This window comes from Triturus cristatus, chromosome 2_2 (genome assembly GCF_964204655.1).
Source record: "Triturus cristatus chromosome 2_2, aTriCri1.1, whole genome shotgun sequence".
NCBI lineage: Eukaryota > Metazoa > Chordata > Amphibia > Caudata > Salamandridae > Triturus > Triturus cristatus.
In genome coordinates this window covers 813,218,180-813,245,400 of record NC_140582.1, presented here as the reverse complement: position 1 = coordinate 813,245,400, position 27,221 = coordinate 813,218,180, and the positions used below count along the sequence as shown (strand labels likewise).

The 27,221-nt window shown below is 46.8% G+C and overlaps 1 protein-coding gene across 1 annotated transcript in view; it reads left to right on the top strand.

Moving 5' to 3' along the window:
* SLAIN2 (SLAIN family member 2) overlaps positions 1-27,221 on the top strand; it is a 318,048-nt gene that overhangs the window by 168,248 nt on the left and 122,579 nt on the right. Inside the window, exon 3 of the mRNA XM_085642139.1 lies at positions 24,439-24,606. Within this exon, the coding sequence (XP_085498265.1) occupies positions 24,439-24,606 (168 nt within the window). The remainder of the gene's footprint in view (positions 1-24,438; positions 24,607-27,221) is intronic.

Sequence of the window (27,221 nt, the reverse complement as noted above, 5' to 3'; positions counted from 1 at the left end):
AAGTACAACACAGTCTTATTTAAGCGTACATTAAGTCACACAGGTAAGTAATACAGTTAGGCCCTAGGGGCCACGCAAACCATATACTAAGTAAGTGGTATAAGGACCACTGTCACAGAAATAGGATAGGCCTAGGCCTAGGGAATCGCTGGGGCTACACTACACTAGCAACAGTTAGGAAGTGGGAGGCCCACGGGATTCAGGTGCAGAGTGGAAACACTCACGCGTAATGCCTAAAAGTCGATAGAATTACTAGCAGTTATAAATAAACAGTTTTAGGACACTTCTGGTATAGCTAGAAAGTCGAGACTCGGAAACTAGACCCTAGGATAGTCAATACCCTTGTGAGCACCGAAGTACCCAAGTTACCTAGCCCACAGGCTGCGGGTGCATAGGTGTGAATTTGCGTCGGGTTTCGTCGTGGACTTCTATGGATGCCTGAAGGAAAGTTGCTGACAGGCAGTCAGTGAAGAGTGTCCGGTGGATCCCAAGGCTGGGATCAAGAAGAGAGGAGACCTGCAAGCAGAAGGGACAGAGTCAAGGTCACTAGCCAGTGAACACGTGGAACCAGGAAGGAACCAGGCGATGTCGTGAAGATTGCAGGTGAAGGTGAAGCTTGTCGCTGCAGCCACGAGGACCAGGGAACGTAGAGGACGACCAGGACCAGGAGGCGAGCTGTCCCACGAAGGCTCTTGCTGTCGGCGGCGTCGAAGTCGAACTAGGACTCACCAAGCCTTGGCAAGCGGAACCCACGAAGAACGGAGGACTTGCTTCTGGTGCAGACCAGGAAGGTCTGGGGTGCTTCTCTTTTGCAAGGAAGCGGGAGCCAGTCTGGAGGAGCCAAACCAGCAGTGAAGATTTCTGGATGCGTCGTCACAAAGGCCACTAGCCAACGGGCAAGCAACCGGACAGGCGCGGCAAGCAGGAAAATGCAGAAGGGCCCCACGCAGGACTCGTGGAGTGTGGGGGGCTGATCTTCGGTGCAGATGGTGCTTGGGGTTGGGGCTTCTCAATCCCCGGTGCACAACTTCGAGGGTACCTCAGAAGCTGCGCTGGAAGATACTCGCCACTTTTCCCAGGTAGCCGGTCCCACGTCTCTCGTCGCCTCCACGGATCTCAGCTCGGCTGTGGCTGTGGATGTGGATCAGGGTCGGAGAAGTCTGGAAGTCAAGGCTCTGGTCGGGCTCTGCAGTCGGTCCCTCGTAGAACTTCAGCAAAGCAAAGGGTAGTCTCTTGATGGTGCCTGTTTGCACAGGGTAGCCACTCCTTGGCCACAAGGGAGATTCTTCAGTCTTCTTCTTTCGTCGAATGTCGAAGGTCCAGAGTTTCTGTTCAAGTTGCAGGTTCAGGATAATCTAATCTCCTGGGGCCCAGCTACCACTCTTATCTAAATCTGGGGGGCTGGGTTACCTTCTAGGTCACGCCTTATGGGTGGGACCTGGGAGGGGGGTGGTTACACCCCCTTCCCTTTGTCCAGTTTCGCGCCAGGACTGGGGCTGGAGTGCCCCAGCACCGGTTTGAACTGGACTATGCATGGGACACCTTGTGTGCCCCAGGCATGTCTCATTCCTTTCAGCCCTCCCTGCCCCAATACACTAAAGTCTGTCTGGGGAGGTGCTAGCACCTCCCCAAGCAGGAAACCTATTGTCCAAGCCTCCCTTGCCGGGATCACTCCCAGCAGCAGGAGGTCAGACTCGTGTCTGTTGCAGCAGCATCCATTTTGTGATGCTGAGGCTTTGGTTAGAGTTAAACAGCAAAGTAGGATTTTAACATGTCTCTCCCTCTAGAAGGGAGGAATAATATCCTCATCACCAGAAATGGTATGGGGATATTATTCCAAAGTGTTAGACACCTTACACGACATGTTTTGATAAAGCCAAACCATAGTTACCATAACCGTCTAAGATTATAAGGCACTTTAAGAGTATATGGTAGGCTATATCATAGAACAGCTATAAGGACATAGTTCCGAAAGCTGCAGACAGGCTCAGCTCATGCTAGAGCACCATCTCACATGTTACCAAGCACTCTGCCTCCAGGATTGTTAAGGCCTGCCATAGGAGTGACTGATAGGTACACATGTGTCTATATATAAGGGCAGATATAGGCATACTATATCTAAGCAAGGGGTGATTACACGACCTTGCCCCAGCTGAGTGATCAGCCAGTTGTGTCTGATTGGAAGGCCAGACCAGGGGTGGCATAATACATGCTGCAGCCCCTGGGAGGCCTAGGGTACACCTATGCCCTGGGTACCTAGGGTACACTGTACAGGGTCCAATAAGGTGATCCTTACCAATTGGTTATGTACCTAGGATACATGGAGTCCATTTTAAAGAGAGCAGACAGCCTGAGACCCTGAATGGCAGGATCTCAGGCCAACTAAGTCGAAAAACCAGCTAGACACTAGGCAAAAAGTTGGGGGTAACCATAGTCAGATATCCACCTTCCTACAGGAAGGACAAGGCTATTGCAAGTATTATAGGGAACCTCTTCCACTACACCTACTTCAGTCAGTCCTGGACAATACCGGTTAGTGCCTCCTCACCCTCTCGAGATATCTTGTATTGAGGCAAACGAGTCGGAGGCACCATCTCTCTTGAATTTGTACAGGAGGAATAACCATTTGACCCACATCAGTATCTGATCTAGCCCACAGGGTACAAGGCAAGGATGCCAGAACGGTGGCCTCATTGATAAGGCAAGATCTATCAATGATTGGATAGTTGTCATTGAGGATAACACGTACACCTTCCGGGGAACAGCGTATTGTAGCATGAAAATATTTTAGCATATCGATACCTACAATGTTATCTGGAGTGTTAGGGGAGAGCAAAAATGGACATGCTGGAGTGAATTTATCTAGTCCAAATTCAAGTGGCTGTGATAGTGGGCTAGGTGTAGGTGTTCCATCGATCCCTATCGATATTATCATTGTGCCAGACAGAGGAGCCCTAGGAACCAGTCTTTTAGACAGGGCACTAGGGGTAGCCCCTGTATCAACCAGAAATTGATCAGTAGATCCCAAGACACTTGTGTCAACATAGGGAACCATTTGATCTACTGGCACCTCAACCGGTCCCACACCCCGTCATAGGCATCCCTATAGACAATCGTAATCTGTGGGTGTATCAGCAGAATAGTCAGTCATTTGGTATTGATGTGGTTGTCAAAAGCATTAGGGTAATTTGAACCCTGTTCAACTGCCTCAAACCGGGGGCGAACACTTGCACCACCCCTGCTCCCTACGCTCCATGGACGCCCTCTCATACTTCCCCGTTCCCGCTGATATTGCTGACCTTGCAAAACCGGGCACTCAGAACGCCAGTGCCCAGTCTCTTTACAATAGGCACACTGATCAGGAGACAAATTGGCCCGAAGGAGAGGGAACGCTCCGGGTACATGCATTGCACATGCGCCCCTCCACCTCTCCTAAATGGTGGACCATACGCTTGAGCCATCATCACCTTTGTTTTCAATTCCTTAACCTTTTTATCCTCCCTTCCCGTTCTTGTCGCTCATAATATTGTGCCATTGTCAAACGGGAAACTGGGGAGGAAGTAGTCCAAGAACTCTCACTCGCTTTAAGGCGACTAGATATTTCTGGTAACATATTAGCAACAAATTTGTTGACAGACAAATGTTTGCTCGTGTCATCGGCCAGGGACTGGCCACTAAAATCATGAAATGTCTCCTCAAACATTGAAAAGAAATCAGAGACTGCTTCATCTTTTTTCTGTTTACAAGACGCTAACGTAGTCCAATCTATTTTCTTAGGGGGTATGAGAGTCTTCAATTTAGTCACAATAGCTTTAGGAAGATCTAATATCTCCTGTTGGGGTTTCTGAGCAGGTAACCTATCCGTATCTATTTCTTCTAATTTTACCCAAGTGTCACCAAATGCCTCCGCGTCATTGATTTTGCGTATCGTTCTCCACATATCACGGGGCAAAATAAGCCCAAAGAACATATCTACATCTGCTAATGTCATAGTACAAGAACTAATGGCTCCTTCCACCTCATAGAAGGCGGCAGTATTTTTCCGGGGGTCAGGCAAGACAGCCTTAAGGGCCGTAACATCTGTTCTATTCCAGGGAGTGTAGACTCAATTATATATAAAATATCCCTTTGCATCATCGTAAGTCTTATCATTTGTTCCCGCACCCTTCGGAGGAACATACAGGGGTGCAGCTTCACGCATTGGTCTCATAGCAGACTCACTACTGCTGGTATTATTCGCATCCAACGGAATATCCAATTTCTCTGTCTGAGATCCTGTTGTCTCAACGCCTGCTTGCTGCTTTTTAGCTGATTCTTTTTCCTTTTGCAATGTATCATCCCGTAATTTAACCGCCTATAATCTGTCTTCAAATCAGTTGGGCCTGATTCGTCAGAAATATGTTTCCAATATATAATATCTCCTAACAGAACTTTTCTAAACATTATACCTGATTTGCGTCTTCCCAAGCCTGTACTGTAGTTGTGAGGATCGTCGCTGTAGTCTTCCGACGAGATTCCTCTCTAGCACTGCCCTTCAATTTATCATTATCTGCGCTAGACATAGTAGAGCGAGTTTGTCTCATGGATCGCTGATCTTTGTCCTTCTCATCTAATGAGGAGATTTCCTCATCAGAAGCACCTCCCTCAGGTGCACTCGGATCAGGAGAGTTATACAGGGGTGGGGGTCGCTCTAATAAAATAGTCATCATAAGGCTTATTAAGTAGTGGATAGACAGGACGTCTAATATGGTACTGGCCATTTACCTGCAATCGACGTTCTCTCTCTACCTTTTCTATCCCTTCCTGCATCTCCTTAACTCTTAATTCAACACATTTCTGATACATCGTTTCCCACTGTTCTTTCTGTGCTATAGCTTCCGCGTTCTTCTCTCTCTCGCACTTCCTTATCCCACATACGCAAACTACCAAACATATCCTGCCTACTCTTCTTTTTTTTTTTTTTTTTAAACCTTTATTGACAGTTCAAGCAGTAACAAGTATGGGCCTACAACCCCCCGGGGCCGGCCGCTAAGCAATCAGAGCAATAAGGATCAAATGTGAACACAGGCGGCACCTCGGAGAGCAGAATGTTCATGCTACTATAGTCCGGCCAATGAGCAGCGCAGGTAGGACACCAGGAGAAAAAAGGTTTTTCATTTTATAATGGAACAAGACAGTAGGATCAGGTGCCAAACAATTTCCCAACAGCGATAAGAGGCAGGCAGAATAATAGACGTAAGCAATAAACAGCAATCTATTGGATCAATGGCGCAGACACAGGAAATTCAGGATGGGGAAGAATATCAGAAACAGTTGCGCCTGCATGCCCCCACCCTAACGCCCAAGAACACCCCGGAAACTGTGGCACACATGAAAAGGCAACGATTCACAACAAAGGAGGTGTACCACGCTGATCCCAGAAAAGAAAAAACAAGAAGAAGCGGAGAAGAAAAAGGAGGCCATGGAAAAAGAGATGAGAGACTAAAGAATCCCCTCCCCCAACCCCCCACCCTGCACCTCTGCAAATGAGTACGGCCCCCCCCCCCCCCCCCCAGCAGTGTGCCTGTCGCCCTGGAACTAGACCCGAAATATAGAAGAAACAGGGAAAAAGGAATAAGAAAAGAACCCCACCAGACGGGGGGGTAGAGAAAGTATTATAAACTGGAGGAGGGCCTTCAAAACATACCCCCGGCTCCTCCCTCCCGCACGGTGAGGTCTCCCCACAGCCAACAATAAGCAGCACAAAATCGACCATATCAAAAAAGGGAATGGGGAGCATTATGCACCGAATATGCTAATAACTATGTCATGAGAGTACGCAACCCCTGAGCCAGCCCGTCTACTAGATGACCACCCCCGAAGGATCAGCCCTATCCTTGACCACTCTTTGCAATTCTGCCCATGCCTACCCCTCGACCCAGCGCCATGTCCGATGTTCCAAGGTAAAGGAGTGTCCAAAAACGACCGGGAAGCGACGCACACAGGTGGGGTGGAAGTCTCTGAATACCAACACAGTCCGCATCATGGAGGGACGTCTTTCCCAGTGCTGCCCCAGGATCTGCACTGCACACAAGGTCCAGGAAGGCGGAATCAGCCAAAGCAGACAACTGTTGCTGGAATTGTCCCTGGGTCGCCGGAGGCCGTGCACGGGACAAGGCCACCACCTTCCACTCGGGTCCAATACCTCCGGAACAGATCAAACCCTCAGCTAGCCGATCACACGGTAGCATACTGTCCGGAGTGTCCAGCTGTGCACTAATCGCAGGGGTGGCCGCGACATTGTCCTCCTGTGTGCAGTGTGGGAAGTCCCTGTGTACCTGTGGACAGGCAGGCCGCCACTGTCCCAACGCTGATGCCACACCATCGAGCTTACTCCCCAATACCCCGACGCCCCGAGCCAAGGAGAAATGAAGGGCACCAAGGGCCTCTAGGAGGTCGCCGTAGCCCAGCACAGCTCTCTGTGATCGCTCCGCCACACTCCCAAAAGTCACACACTCCCAATCCTGCTGCGATCCAGTGGACAGGATGGTAGGCTGCATCGCAACAAGATGGCCGCCGGGGAGGCCCGACCCGTATTGGGGCCGGGACCCAGGGACAAGCGCCTCGAGGTCCACGTCGCTGGAGACTGGGTTCCGGGGGCAGGCAAAAATTTTATCCGTTGCGTGGTCCCGGGCAACAGTCGCCCCCACCACGGACCAGCTCCCGCGAAAATCCGGGAGCAGCCCGCAAGGATCAGGGCGAGCCACGGGCGGCGTCCGGGCAGCTCACAGTCAAAGGCAGGGGCAAGCACCGGAGAATCTGAGAATTGCACCCCCGGGCATGCCCTCAGTCCGCTACGCTTAGCAGTGGGAGCGACCACGGCGGAATGCAGGCCGGGGCTAGCACCGCTCCGGTGGACCGACTCCACCCCGTCACCACAGGCCGCTGTTGTTGAACTGCCACCCGGCCAAGGCGTCCACTCGAGGTCCCGGCTCCAGGGCCGCACGGGCCGCAAAGTTCAAATGCACATTTCTCCGGCGGTACCGCAGCCAGAAACCTCGGAGTCTCACGTTCGGTTGCCACTCTCATTCACAAACACGATCGCATAGCGCAGACTAAGGATCTCGTGCAGGATATCCGTGCGGGATGCGGAGGTTCACGGAGCCGGGAGTCTACGCTGCCGTCCCGGTCGCCATCTTGGCTCCTCCCCCCCTACTCTTCTTTTTGAACATACACTGTTCCATATACTGAACCTTCATAAAATCAAATGACCCATTCACTGGCCACTGTAAATCGGATTCCCCCTTTGTGTATTTGTGCCACAATGAGCCATAAATTATGGGACAAATACCATATTTTATATACATCTCTATTCAGCGTCCTTTCTGCAGGAGCCGGCTGACTTTCTTCCAAAACACTTCTGGTACTGCCGCAGCACCACTTACGAAGTGTACTAATAATAGGCATGTATTTACAAGTATATGTAAAATATTACTTATCCAAACAAGTTTCAAAAGGAGAAAAATCCCCACATTACCCGTCTTCTGTCTTTGCAAAGAATGAATACCAAAACCAAACCAAACAAATAAGAGTGCCGCATCAGTGACCTTACCAAACAGAAGTCTTCAACTTCCACCTGCCGATCTCTGGTCGACCTAATGGTCACTGCAAAATTCGTCAAAGCAGCCCCAGTCAAGACCGGCCACCACCCGGAGGGTCAAGTCAAGAAAACTGGAAGGTTCACGTTGGCTGCAAAGACTAGTCTTCTCATGCAGTGCGCGTCCTCCGTGATAATTTCGATCTTCCGTCAAGACCACTCCTTCAGACGACTGCGTCTCCGATGGGGCCCTAGGTGCTGGGCGCCAATTGTGCAAATGTACCCCCGTGAGGGCACACTGGTGCAGGGTCACTCGTCCACGGGTCCGAAGACTATCAAAAGAGAGATCGGCACTGGAGTGAAGTAAAGCAAACCAAGTTTATTAAATTCTCATGACCAGGACTGTGTCCGAACAACACCCTCCAGTGTTGTGGGAGGAAGTACACCTAATGCAAAAACCATCGTCCTTATATACTGTTTGTTAGAATGCAATCTCATCGGAAGGAAAACTGGAGGGAACAGGTTTAAGCAGAAAATAGCTACAGGCAAACAAGAACAAAGCCTGACCAGATGGTCAGGAGCATGAGAAGGTGGAAGAAGGAATGTTTATGGCGGCAATAAGCTATCAATCGATAACCTTTGAGACTAGGTGGCCGGCAGCTGCAACCTCCCCAGCACGTACACCAGATTGACTATGTCGGAGAGGTCTGCTAAAGTTAGAGGAGACAGGCTGGATGAAAAGACGAACAGCGGAGAGTAAAATGAACACAGCAGAAACTAAATGGACGTGACTGTCAAAATGGCTGCCGCTTATGCGAACCTAAAATGTACACTTTTCCACATCATGGCTATGCCTTATGGTTGCCTTGCTGGAAAGCGTATGCCCAAGACAGCAAGCCTGAGTTGGTTATGGCCACACACCAGTGATAGACTACAAGCCTGATTAGTTAATTAGGATAAGTTAAGTCCGATGCCAGAGAGGAGATCTGTTAATTATGTAAGGTTATGAGAAATGTAATTGGGTGGCATATTTATTGTGAAAAGCATACTTTAAAGCAAGAGGCCTTTAAAGGTGGGTTATTCCTTCTGTGCACACAGTATCATTCCAGAATACCTTCTCTGTGCACGTTTAATTCTTTACTTTATTGTAAGCACGTGCCCCATATGCATATACACCAGAGTATTTTCTTTTTTTACTTTATTTAAATTTATCTTGTATATGTTTGTTTAGTTTGACTGTTTTATTGTATGTCAGTGAGTAGGTGGATGGAAGAGTGCAGGAATGAGAGACAGAGTTTATCTAGAAGTCCATGTGTGCCTAAACTCATCAGTGACTGAAGAGGAACTTGGTTATAAGCCAAACCTGTTGGCATTGGCAGTGCTAATTTGTTTTCTTTACACCTTAATACTTCAGTTCAGCTATTTAAACACGACAACCCTATTCCATTGAATGTGCAGGATAGACTAAATACAAGACTGCTGTCCTAGCCAGGAAACACCAGACTTTTCTCAGGGTTTTTTTTTCTCTCTACTAAACATGCGGCAGCCTTCTATTTGGGACTGTCATTGCTCCCTGGTACTACTTCAAACCAAGGTGATGCTCCCGCTGCACAATCTACCTTCACAGCAACCAGTAAGGTAACCTTCTTATTGAGCTGCAAGTAGATGGCCATAGGTGAAACTCGTGTACAGCTCATGAACTTGCTGCAACGGCCACAGAGCTCTCCAAGGCCAGTTGTAACTGGGAATGTTGATACTTCACAGGACCAGCACATGTATAGACACATATGCTGGTATAAACATTCACTTCTGCCAGAGGCCTTTAGCCATAAAAAGTTACGTCTTCAGGTCTTGAATAAACCTAAATATTAACCAGACCTGCAGGTCTAGGGACCTGAATAATCTAATCCATCTAATTGGAAGGCTCTTGACCCCACCCCTGATCTCAAAGTGCATGATCCTAGGCAAATATTTTATTTCACTGAGCTGCCTTTTACTTCATCATCACATGTGAGAGCAACTTCAAATATGTGATTTCTGCTGTACAAAAACAATTTTGTTTTGCTCCATGTGTAATAAGAATCTAGCCCACATATAGGGTACACATGACCCCTGACTTGCCTCTTAGCTCACCAATAGCATAGTCATCAGGGCGGTGGCAATAATGTTTCTAGGTTTGTGTTTAAAAACTACCACTTTTAATAAATCTATGTTGGAGGCATGTGAGCTGTAGATCACATGCTTTGCACAAGTCTGCCATCTAGTGCTGGATCCGGATGATTGCATTTTGTTTTTCTTCGAAGAGGTCTTTTCCAGTCACGAGGTAAGTGACTCCTTCTTTCGGTGATAGTGCGCATGGGCATCGACTCCATTGTGTTCGCCATCGGGTTCGCTCCGGTTCAGCACCGTTTCTCGGGTTCCCCCTCGGTGCGCAATCCACTACCCTCGACGGTATTGTTTCTCGATCGCGTTTCACAGTCGTAACGTATTGGTTCAAAGTCTTCGATCGGAAAATTCGTGGAGGGCCTTTTGGCCTAACCGCATCTGGTCAACTTGCAGTAGATGGAACAAACTCCATTCAAATTCTGTCCCGGGTGTCGCGCTGAGTATCCGTGCACCAACTTTCACGAAGTGTGCAACTTGTGTCTATCCCCCACACGTAACAAACAGGACTGCGACACGTGCCGATCTTTTTGGTCCAAGAAGACGCTCCGTGATCGTCTGACTCAACGTCACAAAATGAACCAACAAAGCGGCTCCGCACCGTATCTCTTCTGAGAAGATTCCGATCATGAAGCCTTTGACGCACAAGGAGCCGAAGAAGAGGAGGAACACATTAACGTGTCCGAAGACTCCAGGACATTCCGCAGAGTCAGCGTACCGTGAGTACTTATACTCCCCTGCCCCAAAAAATGCTGAACAAAAAGGCTACGGTCCTTCCTCTGCCTATGGGCCAAGGTCTGCACCGAGAAAAGGTTTTGAACGCCCCGCCTTCGGGCTCGGCACCGAAACACACATCAAAGCCTTCCACCTCGGGATCGAGTCTGCCCAATTTTGGCACCGAACCCAAATCTTCGGCACCAAAATCCAAGCACGCCATCGTGCCCATCCCATCGACATCCAAACTTAAATCTTCAGATCCAAAACACTCGCCGCTGAAATCTTCGGCACCTTAAATTCTGGCACCGAAAGACAAAACAGCTCCTACCCCATCTAAGGAGCCTCTTTTCGACGTCCCGCCTTCCAACACTGACTTGAAACAAACAACCCGTTATTAATCCAAAAACTGGACATAGTCATGTAAAACTACCAGTTAAACGGAAGCCAGAGATTCCACTTAAGAATGTTGATACTAATCCTTCTTCCCCTCCTCTTACACCTCCTTCTCCACTTCACAGGGGACATAGAGCTACTTAAAAGGGCTGCTGAATATCATGGGGTCCAACTTCACAAAGGGCACCTTGAAGAGTATTTTCTCTTCGAGACCTTAAGTTCCTCTCAAAGAGTAACACACACACTGCCCATGCTCAAGGGTATGCTCAAACACGCAGACGAAATTTTTAAAGACCCTGTGCGTGCAAGGATTGTCACACCTAGAGAAGACAAAAAATCTAAGCCGGCACCTACAGACCCAATCTATATCAAAGGTCAAGTTCCCTTAGACTCCCAAGTGGTCTCTAACACTCGCAAAAGAGCAAATTCTCATACCACAGGAGATGCCCCTCCTCCTGATAAAGAATCTAAACTTATGGAACCCTCTGACAAAAGAGTAGCTGCACAGGCAGCCAATCACTAGCGTATTGCCAACACCCTGGCTCTTTTAGCACGTTATGACAGGGCTCATTACGACGAGCTGGAAAATTGCTCCAATTCTTGCCAGACGAACCTAAAAATAATTATTGAATTCAGGAAGGAAAGCTTATTTATAATACATCTATTAGATTGGCTTTGGATGCAGCTGATATTGCAGCTTGCGCAATTAACACTAGCGTTCTGATAAGACACGCCTGGCTCAGAATTTCAGGGTTTATACCTGAAGTCCAAACTTCCATTTTAAATCTATCCTTCGATAAAGGAACACCTCTTCAGACCTGTAGTAGATACTTCTTTAGAAAAAATGAAGGACACAGAGGTTGCAAAATCCATGGGGGCTTTGCAGTCTCCTTCCAATCTGGGCTCCTTTCGCCGCTCCTTTTACAGAGGGGGCTCGAAGAACATATCCTCGGACAATACCTCTGCCACCTATAGAGGCAACAATCAGTCACCCTCTTCCAGAGGTTGCTTTAGAGGAGGATTTTGAGGCAATAATGGCAAGGGAAGAGGTAAAGGCAACACAACACATTCTTGGCCTGTAGCCACCAAAGAGTGATTTGACCCCTCCCCCCGATCATTCCAAACCTGTAGGGGGACGTCTTTCTCACTTTCTACCCGTCTGGAATACAATAACATCAGACAAATGGGTTCTAGGAATTATCTGATCTGGTTATTGACTGGAGCTTACCGACAATCCCCCAAACATTTCTCAAATCACAGAAAATATCTCCAGAGCACTTGAACCTACTCAAACAAGAAATTCTCTCTATTGCAAAAAGAAACTATAGAGCCAGTCGTATTACAGTATCAAGGGACCGGCGTATGCTCACTATACTTTCTCATACCTCAAAAGGACAGCTCTCTCAGGCCTATACTAGGCCTCAGAGACCTGAATCTGTATATCCAATCAAACCATTTCCACATAGTAACACTCCATGTGCTCCCACACCTTCAGCACGGCAACTTTTTGTCTACTTTAGACTTAAAGGACGTGTACTTCCATATTCCAATACATCCCGCTCATCGCAAATATCTCCGGTTTGTGGTAGCTGGGAAACATTATCAGTTCAAAGTGCTTCCATTCGGAGTCACCACTGCTCCCAGCGTATTCACCAAATGCCTGGCAGTAGTTGCAGCTCATCTGCGAAGACAACATATTCACGTCTTCCCATACTTAGACGACTGGCTCATCAAAGCCAGTTCACAAGCAAAGTGTCTACAACACACTCCCAAAACAGTACAGCTGCTCCACGATCTCGGATTCACAGTAAATCTGTCCAAGTCCCATCTTCAACCCTCCAACATGCAAACGTACTTGGGAGCCACTCTCGATACGGAAAAAGCTTTAGCCTGTCCCAATCCAGCCAGAATCTGCAACATTCGGGCTCTTATTTCCCAGTTCCAGCCCCACCACTCATTGCCAGCTCGGGTATTCAAGCAGTTACTAGGAATAATGGCGTCTTGCATCTTAGTAGTCCCCTATGCAAGACTTCAAATGCTTGCCCTTCAGAAATGCTTAGCATTTCAGTGGAATCAGTCTCAGGGTCAATTATCAGATCTAGTGTTGGCAGAGGGCTGCACTTATCGCTCTCTGCACTGGTGGAATCCACAAAACCTTTCCAAATGGCGGCTCTTCATCGACCCAGTTCCACAAACAGTGCTAACAGCAGACACATCGCAAACTGGTTGGGAAGCGCACCTCCAAACTCACACAATTCAGGGCATGTGGAGTCCACAGCAAAAGCAGCTTCACATAAATCATCTAGAGCTCCTAGCAGTATTTCTAGCGCTCAAAGCCTTCCAAACTCACCTTGTAGGCAAAGCTGTCCTGATATGCACAGACAGCCATGTATTATATACAGAAACAGGGAGGGACACACACTCCAACTGTCACACCTTGCACAGGCCATTTGGAGGGGGGCCGTGCATCACAAAATCTATCTCCTATCAAAACACCTACCAGGAGTAGACCATAAGATCGCAGATCTGCTCAGCGTTCAGAAACAACAAATTCACGAGTGGGAACTACACCCTCAAGTTCTCCTCCCGTTCTTTCAGATTGTGGGCTTCCCAGGCATAGATCTGTTCACCACTCACCAAAATGCCCAAGCTTCCCCTCCAGATATCCACACCCATTGTCCAAAAGCAATGCACTATGGATTAACTTGTCAGGGATATATGCCTACGCTTTTCCGCCTCTCCCACTCATTCCACTACTGGTTCAGAAGCTCAGGCAAATGTCCCTCACACTAATCCTAGTAGCTCCCACATAGGCCCGTCAACCTCCGTTCACCCCCCTGTTGGAGTCTCAGTAGTTCCTCATCAGAAACTACATCTCACATCCAATCTCATCACGCAGAGCCGTGGAGAGATTAGACACCGCATCCCAGACATCTCAACCTAGCTATCTGGCACCTAAAGTCCTAGAGTTTGGCTATCTCAATCTTCCGCCAGACTGTATGAACATTTATTAAAGAAGCTAGACAACCTACTACAAAGCTTACTATGCAGCAAAATGGAAGCGGTTTGGTATTTATTGCAATAACAACCATATCAACCCGCTTGATGCTTCAGTTCAAAATATCATTTGCTATTTACTGCATTTACAACAGTCAAAATTAGCGTACACATCTATACGCTTACATCTCGCTGCAATAGCCGCACACCTTCAGAATAGACAACATCTGTCTCTTTTAAGAGTGCCTGTTATTAAGGCTTTTATGGAAGGACTCGAGTTATTCCCCCAAGGCTTCCACCTGCCCCAGTGTGGAATCTTAATATTCTTACCAGACTAATAGGTCCACCCTTTGAGCCATTGCATAAATGTGAACTGCAATTTCTCACTTGGAAAGTTGCTTTTCTCATTGCTATCACATCAATGAGGAGAGGGGGTGAGCTTCAGGCACTAACCATAGAAGAACCATTTTTACAAGTACACCAAAACAAAGTGGTTCTTCGTACTAACCCTAAATTTCTACCTAAAGTGATTTCTGCCTTCCTCATCAACTAATCTGTTGAGTTGCCTGTGTTTTTTCCTCAACCAGATTCTGTGGCAGAACGTGCTCTAAACACCTTAGATGTTAAACGAGCATTACTCTATTGCATAGAAAGGACAAAGCCTTTTAGTAAAACTAAACAACTTTGTTGCTTTTGCTACACCTCACAAAGGCAATCCCATTTCTAAATCAGGTATTGCACGATGGATAGTTCAATGTATTCAGACATGCTATACAAAAGAAAAAAGGATTTTAACAATTCCCCCTTGAGCACATTCTACTAGCAAACTGGGGGCTTCTTTGGCTTTCTTAGGGAAGATTCCCATAGCTGACATCTGTAAAGCTGCAACATGGTCTACACCTCACACAGTCACAGAAACACTATTGTGTAGATGTGTTAGCAAGACAACAAGCTAATGTAGGCCAGGAAGTTCTTTGTACGCTTTCAAACCCCTGCAACAGCTACAGGTTAGCCACCGCTTTGGGATGTTACTGCTGTATAGTCTGCATGTGATCTACAGCTCACGTGCCTCGAACGGAAAATGCTACATACCCAGTATGCATCTGTTCTTGGCATGTAGAGCTGTAGATTCACATGCGCCCGCCCGCCTCCCTATACCTGTTGCAGTAATATCTTACTTAGATACATACAACGTGGACATGTCTATTCTACTCTTACTAACTCAATTCTCACCTTCCGCGGGAAAACAGTCTCACAATGGAGTCAATGCCCATACGCACTATCACTGAAAGGAGTCACCTACCTCGTGACTGGAAAAGACTTCTTACAAGAAAAACAAAGTGCAAACATCCGGACCCAACACTAGATGGCAGACTTATGCAAAGCATGTGAATCTGCAGCTCTACAATCCAAGAACAGATGTATAATGGGTAAGTAGCATTTTCCTACTGAAGCATGATGTGGTAGCACACTGGTATTTACAGACCGCACATTTCCCATTAAAATGGCCACATAATTTCACACTGACATGCAGTTCTACTGATACTATATACCATATAAGTGATAATGTGTGGAAATCAGGTTTCAGCAAATATGTCTAATTTGCACATCACCAAGTAAAATGTTTGAATTAGTTTTGATTAAAATATCTAAGTGCACTTCAGAATTACAAAAAAGTACTTTCCTATCTGCTGATATAGTTTGAAATTTGTGTACAGTTTATTTACAAGCTATTTAAATGGTGGCTGACATTCTACAGCCTTTGCATTTCGAACTCCCTGTATCCCAGTACAATTGTCAGACAGTTCACTTTACAGAATCCTCTGACTTTGCAGTCAGAGAAAGAAAAGTAAACTTCAGTCTCCAGAATAAAATAAGCAGAAATATGTAGAAGAAATAAGCTGGCTGATGTTTGAGATTCTGTCTTTGTACGCATAGTAAACGTGATAAGATAAAAACCAGATTTAAAGGCGTTTTTATCGCTCATTCGCTTTCTGGATGAACAGAAGACCAGTTCTTTGCCAGCTCAAGCTCGCCAAAATGGGTCAGTAGACCCTAAAAATAGCTAACCCTAATGATAACTGTGGCAAGTAGATTTTTTGTGATGCCTGATGTTATTAGAAGGAAAGATGGTCAAATAGCAGGGCTAGCAGATGAATTATTACCCAATATTTTTCAATTTTACAGATACAGAAACTTTTGCACATTTTGTTGTGCACATTATTTAAACGTCTGCAGTAGGCAATGCAAAAATAATGCGAAGTACTTTAATTTAAGTAGCTTTCTTATTTTCAGTTCACAATTTTTGGGTAATGTTTGAGGGTTTATACTTTGCTGGCCAAATCACCAAGATCGCATCTTCCTGTTTCTTCCATTTCAGGATCCCGCACAAGGTTAACCCTCTTGCCTGCTGACTGTCACAAACAGTTGTTCAGTCCTTGATTCCATCAAAGATCAGCCAATGTGATGCCCTTAATCTCGGATTGCTGGCATATCTATTACACAAGCTCCAAATTGTTAAAAATGCTGCTGCCTGATTCATCTTGACCTGGTAACTCGTTCAGATATATCTCACATCCTCCTTTCCCTTCATTGGCTGCCAGTGGCAAAAGTGGCCATTTTCAAGTGTATGTCCCTTTGCCATTGAGACTTTTATAATCCGGACCCCATCTACCTATGAGAGTTGCTACACAGATACACCCTGCCGAGAACACTATAGTCTGCTTTTTAAAAGCAGCTTGATGTTCCTAGAATTGAGAAATCCAGAGTTTGCATCTGATAACTTCCCTTCTACCAGCTACACAGGAATTAGCTCTCCAAAGCTCCGCCTTCCCTCTATTAGCAGTCATAAAATTATTCTCGAAATTCGTTTTAAGGACCGAGGGCTAAGGCATTCAAACTTCTTACTAGCATGTTTCAGGGAAAGCTTGCATGATTGTACTGTTATTACATTTCATAGATCTGCGTTACATGTGACCTGTTCTTTTATGATGATCAGGATTACAAGTTTCCCTGTTATTACACACCACAACAAATAGTATATTTGCAAGAGACACATCTAATACCCCCTGAAACCGCGAAATTGCAAGGGCGTTGGAGGGGTCAATTTTATGACACAGCATATTCTGCCTTTTCCAGAGGGACTGCAATATGGATCCGGGCTGGAATTCCCTTTTCCCTTAGAGTAGGATAGATGAACAAGGGAGATGTGTGTTTTACGGGGGACTTTAGATGGTACGCAAGTGGTGTTGGGGGTCCCTTTAAGCGCCAAATGTAGACCAAGATACTTTTCTGTCCCGGGTATCACTGGCTCTCTCGGACTGGTCCTGCTACCCATGGTTACTGGGAGGGGACCTGAATGCAGTTTTTGATGTATCCCTAGACCGCTCTCACCCTCCCTTGCCGAACACCACCGCGCACTCCCAGGCTGCGGCACTGTAACGCTGGGCACAGGGATGGAATTTAGTAGATGTCTGGAGATCCCAGCACATAAACGTGAGGGAATATTCATTCTACTCTTTCCTCTGTTACATACCCGCCAGGGCGATTTTCTATGTTCACCCGAACTCTCGTAGACTGTTTTGCACTGTACTTACTTAGGCAAGACAATCTCAGATCACAATCCCATTGAGCTAAATCTCAAGTGGGGACTGAGAAGTTGGCCTGATGTATGATGTCACTAGTTATAGTGTACACCTTATATCAGTCCAAATACCCTTATGGTGATTGGTTGTAAAGTCAACCTTATAGACCAGCTATCCTAGTGGTAGCATGGACAAGAGCAGTCTTAGGCTAAACTCTGAATGGCATGTGAAGCCAGCTGTGATACCATATATAATCCCTTGAATACCAAATGAAAGGACACCACAACAGATATATATATAAAATAAAGTGTATTTATTCTAAGCAAACCCTCAGCACTCTTTATGAGTTTAGAGGTAAGTACAACACAGTCTTATTAATGCATACAGTAAGTCACACAGGTAAGTAATACAGTTAGGCCCTAGGGGCCACGCAAACCATATACTAAATAAGTGGTATAAGAACCACTGTCACGGAAATAGAATAGGCCTAGGCCTAGGGAATCGCTGGGGCTACGCTACACTACACTAGCGTTAGTTAGGAAGTGGGAGGCCCACGGGATTCGTGTGCAGAGTGGAAACACTCACGCGTAATGCGTAAAAGTCCATAGCAATGTTACAGTTTAGAAATAGATAGATTTAGGACACTTCCGGAGTAGCTAGGAAGTTGAGACTTGAAAACTAGACACTAGGATAGTCACTATCCTGATGAGCACCGGAGTACCCAAGTTACCTAGCCCACAGGCTGCGGGTGCATAGGGGTGAAGATGCGTCGTTTTCGTCGTCGGCTCCTATGGATGCCTGAAGAAAGATGCTGACAGGCAGTCAGGAGAGAGTGTCCGGTGGATCCCAAGGCTGGGATCAAGAAGAGAAGAAACCTGCAAGCAGAAGGGACAGAGTCAAGGTCACTAGCCAGTGACCACGTGGAACCAGGAAGGAACCAGGCGATGTCGTGAAGAGTTGCAGGTGAAGGTGAAGCTTGTCGCTGCAGCCAGGAGGACCAGGAAGCGTCGAGGACGACCAGGACCAGGAGGCGAGCTGTCCCACGAAGGCTCTTGCTGTCGGCGGCGTCGAAGTTGGACTAGGACTCACCAAGCCTTGGCAAGCGGAACCCACGAAGAACAAGGGACTTGCTTCTGGTGCAGACCAGGAAGGTCTGGGGTGCTTCTTCTTTGCAGAGAAGCGGGAGCCAGTCTGGAGGAGCCAAACCAGCGCAGAAGATTTCAGGGAGCGTCGTCACAGAGGCCACTAGCCAGCGGGCAAGCAACCGGACAGACGCGGCAAGCAGGAAAATGCTGAAGGGCCCCACGCAGGACTCGTGGAGTGTGGGGGGCTGGTCTTCGGTGCAGATGGTGCTTGGGGTTGGGGCTTCTCAATCCCCGGTGCACAACTTCGAGGGTACCTCAGAAGCTGCGCTGTAAGTTACTAGCCACTTTTCCCAGGTAGCCGGTCCCACGTCGCTCGTCGCCTCCACGGATCTCAGCTCTGCTGCAGATGTGGATGAGGGTCGGAGAAGTCTGGAAATCAAGGCTCTGGTCGGGCTCTGCAGTCGGTTCCTCGTCGAACGTTTCACAAAGCAAAGGGTAGTCACTTGATGGTGCCTGTTTGCACAGGGTAGCCACTCCTTGGCTACAAGGGAGATTCTTCAGTCTTCTTCTTTCGTCGAATGTCGAAGGTCCAGAGTTTCTGTTCAGTTTTGCAGGTTCAGGATAATCTAATCTCTTGAGGCCCAACTCCCACTCTTATACTAATCTGGGGGGCTGGGATACCTGCTAGGTCACGCCTTATGGGTGGGACCTGGGAGGGGGTGGTTACACCCACTTCCCTTTGTCCAGTTTCGCGCCAGAGCTGGGGCTGGAGTGCCCCAGCGCCGGTTTGAACTGGACTATGCAAGGAACACCTTGTGTGCCCCAGGCATGTCTCATTCCTTTCAGCCCACCCTGCCCCAATACACTAAAGGCTGTCTGGGGAGGTGCTAGCACCTCCCCAAGCAGGAAACCTATTGTCCAGGCCTCCCTGGCTGGGATCACTCCCAGCAGCAGGAGGTCAGACTTGTGTCTGTGGCAGCAGCATCCATTTTGTGGTGCTGAGGCTTTGGTTAGAGATAAACAGCAACGTATGATTTTAACATGTCTCTCCCTCTAGAAGGGGGGAATAATATCCTCATCACCAGAAATGGTATGGGGGTATTATTCCAACGTGTTAGACACCTTACACGACATGTTTTGATACAGCCCAACCATAGTTACCATAACCGTTTAAGATTATAAGGCACCTTAAGAGTATATGGTAGGCTATATCATAGAACAGCTATAAGGACATGGTTCCGAAAGCTGCAGACAGGCTCAGCTCATGCTAGAGCACCATCTCACATGTTACCAAGCACTCTGCCTCCAGGATTGTTAAGGCCTGCCATAGGAGTGACTGATAGGTACACATGTGTCTATATATAAGGTAGGTATAGGAATACTACACCTAAGCAAGGGGTGATTACACGACCTTGCCCCAGCTGAGTGATCAGCCAGTTGTGTCTGATTGGAAGGCCAGACCAGGGGTGGCATAATACATGCTGCAGCCCCTGGGAGGCCTAGGGTACACCTATGCCCTGGGTACCTAGGGTACACTATACAGGGTCCAATAAGGAGATCCTTACCAATTGATTATGTACCTAGGGTACATGGAGTCCATTTTACAGAGAGAGCAGACAGCCTGAGACCCTGAATGGCAGGATCTCAGGCCAACTAAGTCGAAAAACCAGCTAGACACTAGGCAAAAAGTTGGGGGTAACCATAGTCAGATATCCACCTTCCTACAGGGACGTAATCCCACGCCTATTCCGGCCTGGCGTATGCTACCCCTGCAATTGGAAGACCAGGTATATAGGGCCATGTTAGCCATTGCCATAACAACATACTTTACAATTCATGAAGGTACAGCTACGACCCGATCTATAGAATGGGTGGCATTCAAGGTGTCGATCCGGGGCGTATTCTTGAGTTTCTTGGAGGGAAGCGTTTAGGGACCTCGCAGAGCTGGAGGGCAAATTACAAGCACAGTAGGTGGAGGCCCAAACGGATGAGGATGGGGCGGAGCGCTTGCAATCAGCTAGGATCAAATATGCAGAATTACTAGAACGTTTAAGATTGATTGATTTTAATGCATACACACTTCGCACGCACTCAGAAGCAGATCGGGCCAGCACCTTATTGGCGAGACTCATTGCGCCCCGACAACCCCCCACTCCCATATTGCCGATTAATACTGTTCAACATTCGCAGGTCACCACCCAGGCTGAGATAAATTCCGTCGTCCAAATCTACTATAATAAGTTATATACGGCTCCTCATCTAGATGTGCTAGACGCTACTACTTGCTTCCTTACAGAGGTAGACCTCCCAGTAATTTGATTCGGACGTCCAAGACCTGAAAGCTCCAATTACACCGGTGGAAATAAATATGGCAATCAAGGCACTAGCTCGTAATAAAACAGGCTCCCTATTGAATTTTGTTCAATCTTTTCGACAGCCCTAAACTCTTACAGCTTTACACTACCTCGATTGCTGAAGGTACACTTCCCCCCCACAACTAGAGAGGCACTAGTCACCTCTTTGCTTAAGACTGATAAAGATCCCCTTGAGCTTACATACTATAGGCCTCTTTCCATTCTTAATACGGAGTATAAAATACTCAGTAAACTCCTGGCGTCTATGCTTCTTCCCTTTCACCCCCAACTCGTATATGTATATCAGTGTGGATTTGTCCTCAAACGTAGCAGCTCTTTAAATATTCGTCGATTGCATGCTATACTACATGCGACTATGAGACCGGTACCGCGTGCTGGGTGTCTATCCTTTGATATACGCCAAGCCTTTGATTCTCTGAGTTGGTCTTATATGCTGGCGGTCTTGACCAAGTTCAGTCTACCTCTGGAATACTGTAACTGGATAAAATTACTCTATACCAATCCTACAGCCCGCACAAAAAATGGTTTGATTATATCGCCAGCGTATTCTATTTATTGAGGCACGCAACAGGGTTGCCCCCCCCCCCTGTCGCCTTTATTGTTCGTCCTGGCGCACGAGCCTCTAGCCCAATATCTACGGCAGGCTATTGTCCCGTTTGGAATTCCCATACAGGGTACAATTCATTCTGTGTCACTCTAAGCAGACGACATGTTATATTTCCGGGACTTAAATGAGGACATGCATGTAGTAGCGGACGTGTTTTCATAGTTCGAGGGGCTATCCGGGTTACATCTTAATGCCTCCAATTCCATAGCATATTCTTTCAATAATACGTATGATGCGCCCCTTTTGGGATTTGGTCAATTGCAGTTTAGAGTAGAACCAGTAACCTTTAAATATTTAGGGATATACATATATAGAACCACCGCCGACACAATAGCTGGAGACGTAGTACGGACCGTCAACTCCCTTCGGTCCCAAGTCTCCTTCTGGAATACTTTACCGCTCACAGTAGCGGGCCGTCTTGCGGTGTCCAAAATGGTTATGCTGCCCAGGCTCCCTTATTAATTTGTAAATCTTAGTTATTCTCTCAGCATGGATATTTAAAACACTAGACACCCTATTATTCTCTTTACTTTGGGGTTCGAGTAGACACAGATTGGCACTAGCCAAGATGCGGCTTCCCAGCACGGCAGGCAGGATGGGAGCGCCCGATTTTAAAGCATACTACATAGTTGGGCAATTGCAATGGCTGGCAAATTGGCTAGCGGGCCACAATTTATTGGAGATAGCGTATTCTCTGAACCATCTTGGACGTGGTACATTACAGAGGTTGCTGTGCCCGGGGGCAGACAAATTGAAGAACTCTCCCTTTCTTTTACACATAGCGCTCCATTATTGGAAACGGGCTCATAAATATGCGAAAATATCTTTCCCATATGCCCCGAAACTCCCACTCTGTGGCTTACCCACACTGCGTGGAATAATAAGGACGACACAAATTCGAGTTTGGACACAGCTAGGGATTGAGACAGTTGGAGATTTTTTTTCAAGACGGCAACCTGATGCCACATGAAGAGTTTGTACCCACGAATGCAGTACCTGACACACTTTTCCTCACCCACGCCACGATTGCACACTACATTCGCGAATACTGGCTGGTGGACCAAAGAAACTTCCACCTTCTGAAATCTCTTCACTTAATAGGACATGGCCGTCACCTTGTTCGGTGGTTGTATCGTGGGCTGAGGGAACATCTGAATATCCCGTTGGGACCTCTCAGACAAAAATGGGAAACCGTATTATCACAAGACTTAGAAGATAGGGAATGGATCCTAATATTAGAACATACTAGAAAGGTATCTCGTAACTGCCGATTGAAAGCGATAAAATTATTTATTTTGCATAGAGCCTACTCACCCCGAAAACACTACACAAAATGTATACTGCCGCCTCCCCGAACTGCCCCTGATGCCCTGCTCAAGATGCTGATTTTGTACATATGTTGTGGTCCTGCCCGGCGTTACATGAGTTTTGGAGTGAGATCATACAGAATTTGTCCGTATTAACAGAACGCACATCCTGGGACACTGTAGAGGCATGTCTGTTGGGCCTTTTCCCACTTCCCCAAAAAATCGAAGCTGCTGCTCCGCTTTGCGGGCTTAGCCCTGATGATTGCAAAAAAGCGGATTACACAGAACTGGAAATCTCGCACGCCACCACGTGCGGGTAAATGGAGAGAAGAGGTCATCCGTTGGGCTACTGCCGAGAGGGAGGCACTACAGCGGGAAGAATACAGGGGATTACGTAAATGTCCAATATCCTTGGACTGGGCACAATTAATAAAACTGTTTAGAACAGATACGGAGGAAGTCTCAGGGGACTCAACTCCCACACACAAATAGTGAAGCAGATAATTGATCCCCCCCCCCTCATATAGCGGCTAAGTTATTAGCAGATGTCCTCAATGTGGATAGCCAATTCCCTCCCTCTTTTCTCTTTTTTTGCCCCTCGCATTACTATTGTCTCCCCTTCCCTCCCTACCACAATCGGTTGCACTTCTCACCTGGTACTTTTTACCGGGATAAAATGTAGTAACTACACAGCTGCAATTGTTTTGTTGTGGGTTGGGTTTGCGGGGTGGGATAGGGTAGGTGGGTTGCAGTGGGTTTTAGTCAATATATACTTTAGTCATGCAATCTATGATGTGTTGTTATAACGAACATGTATGGGAATTCTTGTGTGAATAGTATAACTATGCAAAATGGCAGATAAATATCTTGCGAAATGAGTCTGTGACACGATACGTATATAATATGTAACTCATATCAATGAAAATGAGCATATATAAAGTAATACCCAACAAGGTAATGTTACACCTGAAAAACCCAATAAAGTTTGTGTCAGACCTACCAACTTTTTGCCTGTTGAAAATACTCCTTAAACGCTGGTGCATTCAGATTTTGGTACAGAAAGCATCAAACGTCCTCATGTAATGCCCTATTTTAAGGGGCTGAATTTGTCATAGGCACCTGATAATTTCCAATCCCAGTGATATCCAATTTTGCCAGGTGTGATAATTATTGCCAACTCCTTGGGGACACTCCTAATGAGAGCCTAGGTGTTCTGAGGCCCTAAGTTCAACTTATTTTCTGTTGTCTATTGCTGTTTATCTTCTAATGTATACCTTGATGTAGCACACACAACCCTTTTCATTGTGATGCTAATTGAATAGCCCTACAGTTAAAATACTTGCTTGAACAGCGAAATATGCGTTTACCAAAGTGGATCATGAAATTATTGGAAACTCCTCTTTGAGAACCGATATTCGAAGTATCTGTCACCTACATAAATTAAAAAGCAGTCCAGGGTCTATGTACAGAACATACCATTTTATTACTTGATCGATTCATTGCTTGAGAGTCTAATATAGCCTTTCAATAGTGACGGCATTAATTTGTCCTTCGCACATGTTCAATTAGAAATAAATATGCTTAGTAAATACTGTTGATATTTTAGCACTGTTTTTTTTTTTTTGTCTTCACAGCTACTAAAAGACAGAGTTTTTACAGTAACCCTTACAACTCAGTCAGTTATTCCAGCACTGGCAGTCCAAATCTAAGTGGTAGTCCATACAGCAGCGGTTTTAACTCCCCTTCTTCTACGCCAGCAAGGCTTCCAGTGGTGAAGCAGCTGGTACTTCCAAGCAACACAGGTAAGGTGCAGATGCTATTATATTTGGCTTGTTACATGTGATCCGTTTTTTTTTCCAGAGAAGCTGCAATTGATCAAAGACATCTTATTATTGTCCAAATACAAGCGTCTGATATTATCGTAATGTAATAACGGGGATGTAGATTATGAAAAATGGAGCAACTTTCATGTGTTGTATGCCTAAAGAACTACTGAGATATTGGCATATTTTCTTTATTTACTTTTTCAACCTCCTTACTCTGCATCCTTTGTGTTTGGCAAACCAAAGGCAAGCCCGTCTTTGCCTGTCTGAGCCTCGGGCGGGCCCAAGGCCTGTCACTCTATTGAACCTAACCAGTGTTGCTGCTTCACCGCTCTGGTATTAAACTCCATCTGCAGTAAAGTAAGACAAGTGATCTGCACTAATCCTCTACCTTTTTGGGACCCCTTCGGAGCCCACATTTCTCCCCCCCCCTGTTCTTTAGTCCTTTACTCAATCTTTTTTCCTTTAAGCTCCCCTTATAGCTGGACTTTTAAGTCTCCATTATTTTTAAAAGTTTACCTTCCCAAACATGCCAAATGAATTCAAAATCTGTTAATTGAGGATTCCTTTGGCATTTTTTACATACCAAAAACGTGGCTAACTCCCACATCCGCTCCTGACACTGCTGTCGCATTTTTCTGAGTTATTAAATTATCCATTTTGATCATCCTATCTGCTCTGAAGGCGGTTTAAACAATTTTCCACAAGTCCTAAATCTATACTCCAAATCCCATTAGGTCTTTTGCTTCAGTAGGATTCTTAATTTGCTCTATTTGCCCTAGAGCTGCAGTCTTCTGTACCATAGCAATTTTCTTTCATCTGCCTGGAAATTTTTTCTGAGTTTTGTACTGATTTGTGAGATTACATGTCTCCATATGTGCTAACTACCTGTGAGAAGTTGGCCTGGTATATGCTGTTCACTAGTTAAAGTGGACACCTTGCACCAGTACAATTCGACTCTTATGGTAGTAGGTTTAAGACCACCTTTTAAAGAAAGCTATCCTAGTGTTAGCTGTGGAGAGCAGCCTTCAGGCTAAATCTTTAGAGGAATGTAAAGCAGCTTGTTTTACCTTATAATCTCTTGAATCACTAAATGAAAGGACACCACACAGGTGTGTATATATATATATGTATTTATTACTAACAACTCTCTGCTAATCTCTTTGAGATTAGTAGTCAGGAACATATGCATAAATCAACGTTTCACAATAAATTAAGCACAAATATGGCTGGGGCCCTAGGTACCAGACCATATACTAAAAAAGAGACTTGGAGATAACGACTTGCAAGGGGACAAGGCCTAGGTCCTTCAGAAGCGCTGGGGCCTCACAAATCCACCCAAGTCAGGTAAGTAAAGGACCCATGGGAGACTCATGCAGTGTGAGAACACAGCCGCGAACCCCTATTGACTTCAATGGAGCAAGTTGCGATTAGAAATTAAGAGTTTAAAGATACTTCGGGAGAGTCTACAAGCAAGTCACTTACAGGGTAAGTAGTTCTAGAGCCAACACCCACAGGAGCACTGTAGTGCTGGAGTTACCTCACCCAGGGAAGCCGGGTGCGTAGGTGTATTTTGGTGTCGGGTCGCGGCGTCATTTTCAATGGGAGCCAATGAAGACTTGCTGCTTGTGAAGACAGGAGAAGTGTCCGGTGGAATCCAAGGCTGGATTCAGAAGAAGGAAGACCTGAAAGCAGAGGGGACAGTGTTCAAAGTCACTTGGCAGTGACCCGGGGCAAGGAAGATGGATGCCCACAGTCGTCGGGTGATTTCAGGTGATCCACGGGTGTTTTGACTTCAGCCCGAGGTCCAAGAGGCGTCGACGACTACCAGGAGCTGGATTTGGCGTGTCCCACGAAGTCTGCAGCTTACTGCGGTGTCAGTGACCAGATTGAAGCCAACAAGCCTTTGTAACAGCAAGTCTCGTGGAAAGGATAAAAAGTCAGCGGTGCAGACCAGCAAGGTCTGAGGGACTCGCCCAGCAAGGGTAAGTCAGGGCAGACCTGGAGCAACCAGGGGAGCACTTTGGAACTGTAGAATAGTCTTCTGGGGACCCTCAAGCCAACCGGCAAGGGATCGCGAAGACGCCTCGGGAGGATTCACTCAACAGGATCCCAGGGTCACTCGGGACGGGGTAGGCCTCTGATCTTCGGAGGGATTCCTGCTGGAGGCTTGGACCACACGTGGTCCAATGCACAAGCTCTTAGAACGTCGTGAAGGGATTGCGGTTCCTAGTCACTCGTGGGGTCCACTTGCCTCAGCATCGCTGGGGACTCACGATGGCCTTGGAGAAGTCAGGAAATCCTCTTCCTGGGATGCAGGGACTTCGGACTCCGGCGGGAGCGGGAAAGTTTGCGACCGTTGATTGCAAGATTGGGTGCCTGCCAAGCAGGGGAGTCACTCCTTGACTCAAGGGAGAATCTTCCATCTTCCAGAGGTAGTGGAACGTCAAAGGTCCAGGATTTGTCTTCAGAGCGTCGTCCAGGGGTATCTAGTTTGCAAGGGTTCCCTAACTTATACTGAAAGGAAGGAAGGGAGGGACTAGCTCTATGACCCCACCTATGGGAGGGTCAGGGGAGTGGCTGGCTACACCCAC